General features: G+C 33.7%; 1 protein-coding gene across 12 annotated transcripts in view; it reads left to right on the plus strand.

Moving 5' to 3' along the window:
- C3G (C3G guanyl-nucleotide exchange factor) overlaps positions 1 to 11,742 on the plus strand; it is a 50,623-nt gene extending 38,881 nt beyond the window's left edge. For 7 of the 12 annotated variants that reach the window (XM_046614636.2, XM_069134002.1, XM_046614628.2 and 4 more), the window contains 9 exons: positions 382 to 405; positions 1,533 to 1,728; positions 2,958 to 3,213; positions 3,736 to 3,979; positions 4,160 to 4,174; positions 4,288 to 4,492; positions 4,578 to 5,213; positions 5,320 to 5,451; positions 5,960 to 11,742. In XM_046614636.2, coding sequence (XP_046470592.1) covers positions 382 to 405; positions 1,533 to 1,728; positions 2,958 to 3,213; positions 3,736 to 3,979; positions 4,160 to 4,174; positions 4,288 to 4,492; positions 4,578 to 5,213; positions 5,320 to 5,451; positions 5,960 to 6,098 — 1,847 coding nt within the window. In that variant the 3' untranslated portion in view covers positions 6,099 to 11,742. The remainder of the gene's footprint in view (positions 1 to 381; positions 406 to 1,532; positions 1,729 to 2,957; positions 3,214 to 3,735; positions 3,980 to 4,159; positions 4,175 to 4,287; positions 4,493 to 4,577; positions 5,214 to 5,319; positions 5,452 to 5,959) is intronic. The other 5 variants (XM_046614632.2, XM_046614639.2, XM_046614629.2 and 2 more) reach the window with 4 other exon arrangements.
- The last annotated feature ends 3,107 nt before the right edge of the window (positions 11,743 to 14,849 follow it).

Here is a 14,849-nt window from a genome sequence, read left to right on the forward strand (position 1 = left end):
GAGAAATGTCATTGGTCTAAAGATGAGCTGCTAGAATTGTCAATGCATCATCCACATTTTTTGTAACATGATGATCGAATTCACTATTTGGTCGTATCTGCATCTGAATATTAAGGATATAAATAAATAGTTGGCTGTGACTTTGTGACATAGAATTGGATTATTTTTCATTTTTACTACTTGTATTTGAATATATTCGCTCAGTGTAAAGTGTGTTCCAAGGATTCTGCGCAGATGTTACAAGGCAAAAACAGTTTTATAAAAAATCATATCCATTAAAATTGTCACAGAGAATGACCTCAAAAGTATAAAAGAGTACTAGAAAAAATATATAGAGTTATATATTAGGTGAAAACTGACACGTTATTTTGTATCCCTCAGTGTTCCAATCAGTGGCATATTCCGGTAAGTGGGATCTCCGCCCACGCACCCACCCACAGCAAAACACACCCTCACGCTAAGTCTTGATTTCTTCTCATAAGAAACATTTTGTTTGGATTTTCATAACGGCTTAATAGCGGCATGTCTTGCTGTTTTTTGGTTTGATTTTACATAGTGAATATTGTAGCATAAATTGGCGTTTGACATTGATTTTGCATTTTCATTAATATATACCTTCAGTGTTGTTGCTTTTATTTGTAATTCATCTCTAGCAAATTACTAAAGTGCTCAATATTATAATGAAAGCAAAACACTCGGCTGTGATTAACGTTCTTCTAAACCCAGATTATAATGTCTTAAAGTTCTAACAAATTATACGATTATGATCACATCTCTTATTGCCAGTGGAAACGATTAAAAAATTGAGATGTAATTCTCTGCAAGGAAAAACAAATGAAATTTGGTACATCAAGTGAAAGAAAAGAGGAAAAACAGGAAGACGTGGAATGAGAAAATTTGTTATACTCTATCAAATTTCTGGTTACTGTGATTCCCAATACCTAGCTATTGATTTTCAGGAATTTGTATAACACAGTGTAACTTATATACATCATATCAAATTAAAAGACTTGCCATCTTAACCGTTGATCATGTGGGAGTGATGATTGTTCCTCCAATTAATTTGACCTTTACCCAATAGCTACTGGTTTGATGTTAAATTGTCGGTCAAGTCAGAATTCAGTACTCTCAGCTACAGCAATTGCGTAGCAGTAATGCTTGAATAATATCTGAAGGAATCGTCTAAATGTAATTTATAATACACACATGTTAATGTAGTAAAAATTTGGCATATCTGATTTTTTTGTGTCACTCGGTGTTACCTATTCTACGTACTGGAACCAGATACACTGCAATGCTCTTTGTAAGGTTACATCGTCATGCTAGTAAGTCTCTTGCACTACACATTCATCCTCATCATTATGCATCGCATCAACTTCTTTCTCAGTCAAATAAAACAAATTTTAGTGTATGTTCACAACATAGTCCAGAACAAGACATGCGATATAATATACGAACATTCGTGTTAACTATAATGTCACACTGCGCTCGAATCTTGTTCAAACTGTCACCCATATTCATTTCACTTTCAGTTATGGCTTACATGGAGATGTTCGGGAACTGCGCTCACAGCAACAATGACTTCATATCTGGATTGGGAACGCGGCATTCGGTAGCCGCTTACAATTCCATGCAAGCCGAATGGCAGCAACATGAAATGTCGCTAACCACAACGCAGTCCTGTTCTTTCGTCGCGCATTCGACTACAAGCACTCACGACGCCACGAGGTAAGTGTCGCAACTTTCATAGGCAGTGTCGTACGTTATCCATTAAAGATAATTTTACTTAACATATTCATCTCAAAAGAATGACCAACAATAATCAATTTTCGATTAAATCGATTATTTTTTGCCGATTAATTGAATATAATCGATTATGTTTCAAACTCGATTAATCGACCGACTCGATTACTTTTTCTCACAACGGCTTTTTTGATTTTTACTCTCATGAACGATGTAATACAATATCAATTTATGTAATTGAAGTATCAATTATTATCATTGTGTTACTCACTAAGTACCTATTTGATATAGTAAGTGAATGATATATGAATATGTTCACCTGAAATTGAAAAATATTTTGAATGAAACTATAGATTACGAAAAAATCTTTTCATCATTAAGACTACATACTGAAATTTACAAAATTTCGGTTTCAAATGCAACGTTTCAAAAAAATATGAAATAATCAATTAATCGATTCATTTTTACCGATTCAGTTAAATCGTGTTCCAGTATTTTTTTGCACTCGATTAATCGATGCATCGATTATTCTTAGCTTAGTGGCCACCGCTACCATCTCAAATAGATCACCTTTTCTTTTATGTCAGAGAGACAATATGAGTCAAGTTCATCTTTGATCTCTATCTACATAAATCTACTGTCTGTATTTATCTTGTTTTACGGTATAAAGATAATATAAAATGCTTACTGAAACGTAGATCACACCATTTGGAATCAAGACTCTGAAGTTATTTTATGAAAATTAATATGGATTACAATGAAAACGTATTTCTGAAAGAAACTGCTCTGCAATTTACAATACTGAAAAAATTAATCGTTTGATGCAAACAAATAATTTTTGTGGGAACAAAAAAAATATTCTGTTGCTCAAATTACATTTTACTTTCATTACCTCAAAAAATCTACACTGTCTTGTTGTTACCATGAAATCTCTCATTGCCTCGACAAAAAATCATGCGTAGTAACATTTTTCTTTTTCATCACCTGCGAAGGAATATTTTTTTAAATCAACCATTCTTTTTCCCAATGCCTTAAGAATATCCTATTTCATCGTTATCTTTTTGATTATGTAGATCAAATCTTATCTCGATGAATTGACATTTGAATAATCTTATCTTTTCATGCAGATAATGATCATAATCATTTTTTACAACGCTGTAGTTATAGATGTTAAAAACTTAAACATCTAAAATTGAAATTCTTGTTTGTTTCAGTATTTCGGTAACCGTACCGCCGCTAATAGAGGATGTTATGAATAATTATAGTCTACCACCAGCCTTACCGCCAAAAAGGTCCCGGTCCATCAAATCGAACAACGTTACTCCTCCTCCAGTGTCGCCAAAGCCAGTTGTCAGTATGCAAAATAGCTTCTCTTCTGACGCAGCTACTGTACCAATGAAATCTGCCGAGCTAGTCGTGCCCAGTGCAAAGAAAGAATCAAGTCCTTCGTCTCCAAGTGCAGCAACACTGGTAATATTTGGACACTTTTCATTAAGCGCATCGAATAATTTAATACGAGTTAACTAATAATATGCGATTCGATTTTCGATTCAAATAATTCGAGTGCTCGAATAATTACAAATTTAAGAATAATTTGAGTTTTGATGTGGTTCGAATTTTTCGAATCATTTGATTCGAGTTCGGATAATTTCAATCATTGAATTGAAATTCTGAATCCTTGATTCTTATTCTGTTGACCCATAACAAAATATCTGTATAATTAATACGAAATTACATTGCCTGCTAATTCTGAAATTTGGCAACTGCTCATAACTATTGATCTTTTATTTAAAATTTACTTATTATTTATCAGGAATTGCATTGCATTTTCATATTAAAGAATTTTGTCAATTGCCACTCATTCAACTAAGTACTTTCAAAACAGGCAAAAATATGGAGAACTCAAGATTTGAACTGAATAATTTGAAAGAGTTGAACAATCTGGCCAGTTGCTCTCCTAAACTTTTGCTTACATTTGTGTTACATTTCCAGGTGAATAACGTGCCACCGGAAATCACATTGCCGGCTTCTCGGCCAGCTAGCAATGCTCTATCAACAATTTCTGTTGATGAGAATACCCTAGAACTATTGGATGTAGATCAAGACGAAAGTATTTTGGAAGAGTTGGACATCGGCAAGTATTTGGTATTGAAAAAACCAGAGGAAGACGGGCCTGACATACGTGGTGGGCATCCCGACGCTCTGATCATACATGCCACTAAAGCCAACAAAAATGGTAAAAACCTTGAACAAGATTAATAAATATTGTAATGTTCTTGAGTCGTTAAGTTTAAAAAATAATCTAGAGATGTTCAGAAAAATCCAAAGACAAAGTTGATTTCATTTTCATCCAGACTTGTGAATATATTACAGTCTCAAAATTAATGTTCAATCTATTTATTGCACGCGGCAATAGATGAAAAGGAATCAGGTTAGTATTTTGTGTTCTGGCTGGACGTTAATTATTGTAAATTATTTGATTGGACCTTAGAAAATATTGTACATCTAAATTCTGAATCATGATACGAACAAATATTTCAACAGATTTGTCAAAATACTCCACTTTGTGTGCAGATTTCCTGTACCAGGAAGCATTCTTAACTACATACAGGACATTTTTGTCACCGCTGGAGTTGATCCAGAAGTTGCATAGAAGACATCAACGATTTTCCTGTTTTCCGGATGTGTTAAAGCAGCGAGCAGCTAAAGAGGCGTTCTCTCTGCTGGTCAGAGTTGTTAGCGACTTGACGTAAGTTCGCGAAATACGTGTGCTTCTGTATTTTACCATTTGTTGACAAAAACGGCTTGAATAAATATTTGTTGTTCACTCTCAGGATATCAGATCTAGATGACGTGCTCCTTCAAACGCTAATGGAGTTCGTTCAGCAACTAGTATGCAGCGGGGATCTAACAATGGCCAAAGCTCTGAGAGTAAAAATATTGGAAAAACACATGAGGAAGCAGCTGCAAGCTACTCAGCCGATACTATCGTCCCTGAGTGTTTCAACAAGACAATCCTCCCTACTGGATTTCAAAAGCGAACAGATCGCTGAGCAGATGACCCTCCTCGATGCAGAACTTTTCATCAACATCGAGATACCAGAAGTGCTGATTTGGGCGCAGGAGCAAAACGAGGAGAGAAGTCCAAACCTGACGAGGTTCACGGAGCACTTCAACAAAATGTCATACTGGGCGAGATCCCGGATATTGGAGCAGAACGAGCCGAAGGATAGAGAGAAATACGTTGTCAAGTTTATAAAGATAATGAAACACCTCAGAAAAATCAACAATTTTAATAGCTACCTCGCGCTTTTGTCAGCACTGGATAGCGCACCAATCAGGAGACTCGAATGGCAAAAGCACATTACCGAAGGCCTTAAGGAATATTGCGCTCTAATTGACAGTTCCAGCAGCTTTCGAGCCTACAGACAAGCCTTAGCTGAGACTCAACCACCATGCATTCCTTACATGTAAGTCAATTGTCGTTTCACTTCGCCTGCTTCTTCTTCTTCTTTTGGTTCTACGAACGGAGAAATATCAGTTTATCGAATGATCCATTTTCTGTTTCTCTTTCAGAGGGCTTGTTCTGCAAGACTTGACATTTGTGCACATTGGAAACAGCGACTTGTTACCTGACGGTACGATTAATTTCTCCAAACGGTGGCAGCAATTTAACATTGTAGAGAATATGAAGAGGTTCAAGAAAGGGTATGTCCAATATGATTTTACGTAACACAGGTCAACGTAATTTATATGTCTGACTAACGCACAGTTTGTTTCTCACTTCTTTCACCTCAGAAGTAAATGTAACGAGAAGCGCAGTGTTTTCAAATTTATAGAGAGATATATATGTAACTAAATTAAAGCGACTGCGGGTGGTCGTTTATACAAGGTGAGAAAACATTTTAAGTATCACACAGATTTATTTTCAACAAATTTACACAAACTCTTAGGTCGTTCAGTTTTTCTTATCTCTTACAATTATTGACGGAACTGTTTGTCCGTATTAGCATAATATCTACGACATAATTACGATAACAAATTTTAAGTTATCTCTGAACATTTTTTTCCATTATTCTATACGTAAACATCAAGAAAATACCATTTGTAACCCAGGCACAAGAAAATATCTTATTTGTTGACCAGTGTATATCTTGATTAATATCTCGAGTAATAGAATTCTTACATATTGTGTCTTCTCCCGTTTTCCTCCCAGGATGTATACCTTTAAGAAGCAAGAACGTATAATAGCGTTCTTCAACAACTTCGATGACTTCCTCTGTGAGGACTCTATGTGGCAGATCTCTGAGAGCATCAAGCCCCGGGGGGGTAAGAAGACTCATTCGCAAAACTAGAGCTTGTCTAACCCTTTCACAGCGTGCGTCTCTCATCATTAGACGAAAAGTACTAGCTTAGGATATTTATAATATTTATTTAGGTACTCGGATATACTGACTTGAAAATTATTCCTATACCGTGAAAGGGTTGGCTTGAGCATGTTATAAGAGATCTATTCCATTTGTACAGCCTCCGTGAGGCTGGTCTTTAATTTATAGGATAAATATAAGCTTAAGTATATACAATATATACAATTGTCTACATTTTCTTCATCGTAGGATATATGTTGAGCTGAGTGTATAAATTGAAGGACGATGAATTTTGCTGTGTTATTACAGATTCGAGGGTTTAACTGAGATTCCGGAATTTCTCAAAGCAACTAGCTACAAAGCTAGATATTAAATTATAGAATCGTTTTCTTCTCGATATGAACTCACAATCTATAGCATTACTTAAATTTCATTACTGTTGTGACTTGGAGATAAAGTTTAGAATCACAATATAGGTGAATCGCACGTACATAATTTTGATCAACATATTCCAACGTATAAATAGATTCCAAGTTTTTCTCCCAAAGTTTTTCCACGCATGTTCTGTTTGGTGGTGAATTGGCGGATTACTGTTCTTCGAGTTTATCAGAAAATGAAGTGTTGGCGACTCATCCAGTCCGTGTATACAGCTTCAGCATGAATGCATACGTAATCTTAAACACAGCTTTAGTGATGCTTAGCGTGTATAGTGCTGATTGAAAACCCCAGAAATTACTCTATATATATATATGTATACATATAATTATGTTCTATTATTTATTTATTTTTGGGTCGTCGTAGGTGTGTAAAACAATAAGATTTTTTTATTACGCAATATGGTGTAAAAATCAAACGACGAATACATCAGAGATGATGAAATTTGCTAAGACATTTTTCTAATGTACGACACAACGAACGTATGGTAAAAATAAATTGATAATACTCTGATGTGTTTGTCGGTGATATGTAATTTTAATAGATGTATGTAAACGTCCATTGTCTAGCTATATACATATACGTAGATAGGAAAGTTTCAATAATCAACACCAGGATGTTGATTACACAAGGAAGAACACCAATGACGTTGATTAATGTAGAGCCATTGTAGTCTCGCTCTTCTGCATCAAATTGTGCAGAGATCATGACGCATGGCACGACTGAGAGCAACTGTTACATATACTATTGTATATGATTATAGGTAACGGTTTAGTTTGTTATTATTGATTTTCTTCATTTAAAAAAAGAAAAAAAAACTATGATAATTCAAGCTTTCAGCTTTAAGTGAAATCGCTATGTATAGGAATTTAGGCGAATCAAGTGTTACGTAAACCTCACTGTTATGACAAACATTGATATGCATGAGGATTTCTATTCGGTTTTACCAAGGTCACAATTCTCACTTTTGTTGTAACATGTTTGGTTTTTGTCGTGTTCACTCACTGTTCCGAACTTAAAAGTCATTAAGACACAACCATACCCATATATACACTCATACAAGTCATTTCCGCAGGATGATTCCTCAGTTATTAGAATTTAGTTTTAGGTGAAATTATACCTTCGGCTTTTATTTTCTTTAGTGTGAAATAATATTTGATTTACAACAAACTCTGAAAATCAATGGAAAGCCGAAATCAATTTATAAGTTGTCTTACAGCGGTCATTTTGATTTAGCGCCCAAGTACGAATCCCCCTGATGAGATGTCAACCTAAAGTAGTCGGATGTTATTTCACGCTGAACAATTTTATCGCAGAAATAATATTTATATCAAATACATGATGAATATATTTTCATTTCCAAGAATTCACTCTATGAATATAACGTGTAATGGTATACATGTAGTAGAAAAAGAAACAGGTACGGTTGGCCCTGAAACTTTGGATTATCGAACCACTCATAAATCTGAAAAAAATATAGGAAACTCTTCATAACATTACAAAAATTTTGAGATTTGGCTGAAAGTGGTATCTTTATTGACTTGGGAGTCTTTAATTATTTACTACCCAGTTAAAACTCAATTTACTACTATAGATGTTTTGAGACACTCTTATAACGTGAGTACAAAATTGCAAAAAATTCTAGGAAACATTGGAGATTCTGAGTCCCTGCCAAAAGTGGATTCTTCATTTCAAAAAATCGTTCATATTTTTTTTTTTTTTTTTGACATTCTCTTTTTCTCTAAGAGTCCCAAAAATTCGAAGTTAACGGCTTTTAATTCCGGAATATCGAGAGATATCGAGAAACAAAGAAATGCGCGTAATTGTCTTTCGGAGTACTATTACGTACTATAGTTACAACAAAATTGAAAAAGGTCATCATCCGATGCTCTAACAATAAGTGAAACCGCATGCAATTCCCCATATACATATATTATATATAATGGAAACGCATACAAGTCTTTTATGCCGGATTCTCCGATCGTAATGGAACATTCTCATCGATATAGTGGTACCAAAAACTTGGCAATATACAGTACTTTTAGGGGTTCAATCATTTCCTCTGACTTATATGTACCTAGATTCGAACCTGATCAATTAGTATCCCATTGATTCTGAGGGAAAAAGCATTAAAGATTTCACCTCACGACGCGCATTTCATAGATACTTGTAGTTACAGTGTGCCAAACGATAACACTTTTGATTACGCACTGTGAATCTTGTCGTAAAATTATACCTACAAATATTCTTCATGGATCTAATCCGCATAAAATGAAAGCACGATTATAATTTCTTTCATTAAAATCACGAGCAGCTTCAAGACTGTGGGGTTGTGTTTAAGGTGTTAGCCGCTTGAGATAGAATAACTGATCTAACTACAAGTATATTATACCGTAATATCTATAAATATATGTACGATATAAAGAGTAAACCAGTGTGAATCGTTAGCACAGCATACATAATGTTATCCAGCTTAGATGTTACAAAGATGTTCTGAATTTCAATAAGCGATTTCCCCCGTTCTCCCCCTTAGACCATGTAATGCACTCGATGTTCGAGGTTTTGCGTCAATTTATTGTCCATTGCTGCACGTGTGGACTTTTGCAAAATATTATTATAATAACTGATCAATATGGAGAAAATGATAAGAATCATAGATCCAGCCGAAACGTGAGTTACGTTATGAATGTATATATATTATATATATATATACTAAATGAATTGATATAGCTTGTATGATGAGTGTTGTAAATAATTTCACTGTATATCTCTAATCATATTATTTTAATCTGTATAACGAATAATCTGTAAGTTGTAAATGTATAAATTAATTAATTTGCTGTCGGTGAATTATTATTATTATTATTATTATTATTATCATCATCATCATCATCATCATCATCATCATCATTATAATTATTATTATTGTAATTAACTGTTGACGCATAACATCGAGAAGAGATTTTTAGCCTTTATAAGTTTGATGCAATTTTTGTGATGCCATATTAAATTGTAGGAATAATATAATTTAGTTGTAAAACCAAGGCTCTTTATATTATTTTTATTTAATGAAAATTATTAAAACATGACAAAACTTTTGCTTTATGCGTATCTACTTTCAGTTTGTCGCCCTCTTTCACGATTCGTTTATTTTCTGTAAATCGATCATGTTATTCTTTTCAGTTTGGTTGATGAGATTCCTGTGCGTATACTTATCATTGGATGATCAACCTGTGTATGTACATAAATTCGTGAAGTGAATGTGTATGATTGGAAACTTGAGTATTTCACGCAACATTTAACTTGAAAGGCCTACAACTTTGGTACGTTTTAAATATATATTATGTATGTACTCTTAACTCTTATACATTAGAGGTAGATAGATATAATAACTTCAAGAGGCACTTTTTACCGATTCATTACTATTATTAATACATAATGATGGTGAATGATGATGTTGATAGGCTAAAAGCAATTTGAAACACTTATTGTTCAATATTGACCGTTTGATTTTGCAAAGCTCAATTTGAAACAATTATTGTTTAATATTGACAGTTTGATTTTGCAAAACTCGTCGTCGGTGCCTGATGTTTACCAGAATTGTTTACGTTCTGGAAACAAGTTGATGATTACGAATCTGTATACGTTTCTTATAACTAGCGAAGCTAAATTTTGTCTCGATCGTTCAAATTAATATTCTAGCTAACCAAAATTCTAATTGAACTACAAATTTCAAAGTAAATCAGATTCGTTAAGCAGCCAGATACTTGTCATTGAAAATATGATTTTTCTCTGGTTAATAATTCAACATAGGACCTCCGGTCTTTATTTATAATGATTAGATTGTTGATGTTGAATTAAGTCAGTCTAAATGTTTAAACAAGCATAAAAGCATAAAAGTGAGATTAAAAAATTGAATGTGCAACGAAAATTGAACTTGGTCTTATTACACCAGTTGGGAAAAAATTTTAGAAAACATTAAGATACTCTAATAATCTTACCATTACTGTTTCATTATTCTGTAGCAGTTTGAATAATAGTTTCGTCTTTATACGTGACTATTAATTCAATGTTGTCCCGTTTCTGTATTGGATATGGATATGATATCGAGCATGAAATCTTCTGCAACCTCTACGTGCTTTTGCTGCAGCTTGATGTTGTAGATATACTTAAACTAGTTAATTCTACCCCGGAGTAATTATTAACACAACAAAGTGTACGAATTGCCTAAACTTAGCCGAAGCTGCGGCTTGCTATTAATTATTGTATTACGTAATTAGGGATACTGATCGCATTCTTCAATGAATTCAGGCTGTTCCCTTTTTCACATTGTTTATCATTGTAACAAATAGAGCTACATAATTATTAATCTGCATAATTAAAATAATCGTTGCATTTACAATTAACAAGAATATTGTCACTGTATTATTATCATTATTGTCGATGTCTAACCAACATTACTAAAATCATATACACGCATTTGTGTGGACATTATAGATGCATACATACATATACGTGTATAAATATGTATCGACATTATTTATATTTTCCAACAAAGCATTTCATTATATCCAATCAGCAAATTCCTACCGTTGAATTATTTTTCGGAAAATGTAAATAGTTTTTGCGTATGTATGCATGTATAAATACGATAGATTCGATGGTAACTACTAAAAGTAAAGTAAGTATGAAAATGTTGAATTAACTACGCAAGCACGAAAATCTATAGCAATAAATATTTCGACAGGATGGGAAAAAGGATTCGATTTTACTTGGATATTAAGCAGCTGAAATATCAATTACTTAATATAGAAGCACATATCCACTTTTTTTTACAGCAAAAATAATTCATTCACCGATCTGAGAAACTTAAAGACTATTGCTGATGACGTGTACGTGAATGATTGATTTATGTAGCTTATAAAACAATTATAGTAATTGTAATATTTCCATCAGGCCTATCAACCCCGTTTTTGTCAGTCTTGGGATTTATTCTGTATAATATTCATTATATTGCGGACAACGATCTGAATCATTCATGATAAATCGTGTTAAAATATCGAAATATTGCACACAGTGCAGTAAAACTAACATATCCAATTCTATCCATATAGTGCTAATGCCATTGTATTTATACTCTGAAATTATAATTTTACTGGTAGTATTGAACATCAAATATACAGAATCTTTTTGTGTAGTTCGACCCTGATCAAATTTTTTGGGAGAATAAAAGCTGCACCGATTCAACTGGCGGTTCAAGTTTTTTGCAATATCATGTACTTGTAAAACGAATGTCTGATTATGATAAAAAAGCGGGACTGTGTATTGCTACTTATTATAAGAATGTACTTCTCGCAGCCTTATATACTGTATTACAAGTAATTCAATGAAAAAGTAGATAGTGAATAATAACACTAATAATTGTGTCAGTGTTTTCAGATATATCAACAGCAGAAAACAGTAGTAAAAGTGAAAATAGTAGCAACATTTTGATGTATACACACCAAAATATTATGTTCATCGCAACTAGAATGATCATTCATACGTTATATTATTATACATATAAATATTGTAACTTATATTTAAATGTATCTTAAACGATTTAAGTTTTGATGTTGAAGATGATATTAAGTGATATTTTGTATTTATGATTCATTATAGGAGTGTAAAAATAAACCATGCAGATAAAATGGTCACGATGGTCAGAAAACGACGCAAGTAACTTACATAAAATTTCACTCATCTGTCCTGCGATCTAAAAAATTAGGGAAAGCCTAACCTTACACAATTTTATTGGTAAGTGTGTGATATTTTTCAAAATTTAATTCTCTATCAATTCCATTTTTCAATAATGTTCTCACTCATGTCTTGTAAATGTGTAAATCTTCCAGTATATAGATAATTTCTCTTTTGTATAGCCACATAATTAAATAATATGTACGAGAGAGAAAAATAAATAGTTCTTAAGAATTGAATAATTTGAAATTTATTTCAAACATACTATTTTCTGTCTTGGCGAGTTTGCGGTGAAAATAAAATCACCAATTTTGTAAGAGAAAAAAAAATACGATTAAAAGTTTATAATCATCTATCTCTACAATATATCGAACTATATGTAACGCACACTAATTGATATTTATTTAGTGAAACAAAAAATCCTGAAATATTTGACATAATACAAGACAGAAAAAAGGAAGAAAGAGTATTCTGAAAGAACAATTGAAGCGCACCTATAATGATTTTTCGTTGGCATGTTACCCGCAAGTTTCATCACGTGGAACCGAAAAGAACGTATAGCTTCCGATTTGCATCTCTGAAAATATGGGCATGTGTAATTTCGCGCGGTGAACAGAGGTATGCAAACAACGCCATAATAATATTGCTTGGAAAAATGTAATAAATCATTAAAATTATACACTCGTTTTATTCGACATCAATTAAGAAATTTAAAATCCTTTATTAACAATTCTTTAATACAGCTAAATTTTTCAAAAACATCTTGCGATCAATTTTCAAAAACCATCTTCACAGCCTTCTAATGGCTTGATCCACACACATTACCAATTTAATGACATTGCCAATTTAATGTCATTATGCCGAAATGATAATCTTTAACTTCATCTCAACATACGCCTGATGCTTTATACTTTCATTTCTGCATTATAATTATGTAGATAAGCGTATAATATCTACATTCAGAAAACGATGCTTGTATGAATTTTGTGAGGCGCTGACGAATTTCGTATTCAGCCGGACAGTGCGAGTAACTTAATTTGCGGCCGAAAAATTTCAAACGCTAAATAGCCGGTTTTTGAACTTTACTCGAAATAGCCGGTTATTCTACGCAACCGTCGATGTATCCTCCCGTCTTCTTTTCTGGGTCTTCCATAATCGACGCCTCTAAAGTTGAATGAGTCAGAGGCAATCAATAGCATTCGTTCTGATCCACAATATCAAGAGAAGAAAAAGAAAAAAAGAAAGCTGACGGACACTGACGTTCACAAATACCTTTTTTTTTTTCTCTCTTACCACGATCGCAAAATGGTCAGAATTCGTTTGTGCGTCGGCGGGCTGTTATAAAACAGACCTGACAAAATGTTGCTGACTCGATACGTGCTGATTTCGAAAATCCGCCCGTCACCGTATCCTGTTTATTCGCTCCGCGCGGTGACTGTCCCGTGGCGATTTGAATACATGATAGCAACAAGTGGGGAAGAAAAGAAACGGTGATGTTTCAACTTCACGTCTTTACTGCGGAATCGCACGACTGGCTCAGTCGTTACATTGCAGAAAATTAAAACTTGTTTACAGCCCGAAAAAGCAAATTCCTTGATTCAACAAAAGCCTTTCTTATCACGGTCGAGTGCAGCATTGATTCGAGTGAACCTTTGGAGAAGTTTCCAAAATTGATTCAGTTAAATATCAATCCAATTTGTAGTTTGTGTATTGTTCCTCTAAGTCGCATGTTCGTTGATAGAAACAATTAGGTACTTCGAATAAAATGAGTACATGAATCTAGCCAATAGAATATTTACAACGATCGAATACCATACTTTGTTGATCTAATCGGAGCTTATTTAGCTTAACTCGTTGTATCGGTTGCACTAATTTCTTTACGAGGTAAAAGAAACACCACATGCCTTGAAACAAGTAGAGACTATATTTATCGTAACATCGGTACAGTAGTGCTATAAACGGATACTAGGCGGTGAACTCTCTCGTTACGGAAATATCTTCTGAGGTAGTTATAAAACCAGGTAGTCGGCTAGGAAGTTACGTACGGACAACGCAAGACAAATTTGTCATCAAACTTATTACGAACGAAGAAAGCACAATACCAAGTTTCGAGGCGTCGAAATCGATGTTGAAGATAAATAAACAAAATCTGTTGACACATGTTCAATTTATACTTCTTCGGAAACTACAAGTTTGCGGGTATTTATCTATCAAATATCGAGTAGACAGAATTATAAATGACATCATGAGAAGAATACGTTTTGTGCGCTTCAATGACTCTAATGTTCAGTCAATGCAATAAATAATTGCAACAGTAAATTTCATTACCACAATATTTGTGTATTTGAAACCACGAATAAACTCTCGACACTCTCACAGGTAATAATTTTATTATCTACTTCATCTACAATATAAAATACCTCGATCACAGCATTCACCGTTCGCAACCCTCTGAAAAAACAATAATAATTCACTACACGAACAGGCAATCACGCGGTCTTTCTAAGATATAATCACGTCTAGCATCGTCGACCATATAAGCACTTTAAGTTGTTTCACCATTTGCGA

The sequence above is a fragment of the Neodiprion pinetum genome, chromosome 2, assembly GCF_021155775.2.
Source record: "Neodiprion pinetum isolate iyNeoPine1 chromosome 2, iyNeoPine1.2, whole genome shotgun sequence".
In the NCBI taxonomy this organism is placed as follows: Eukaryota; Metazoa; Arthropoda; class Insecta; order Hymenoptera; family Diprionidae; genus Neodiprion; species Neodiprion pinetum.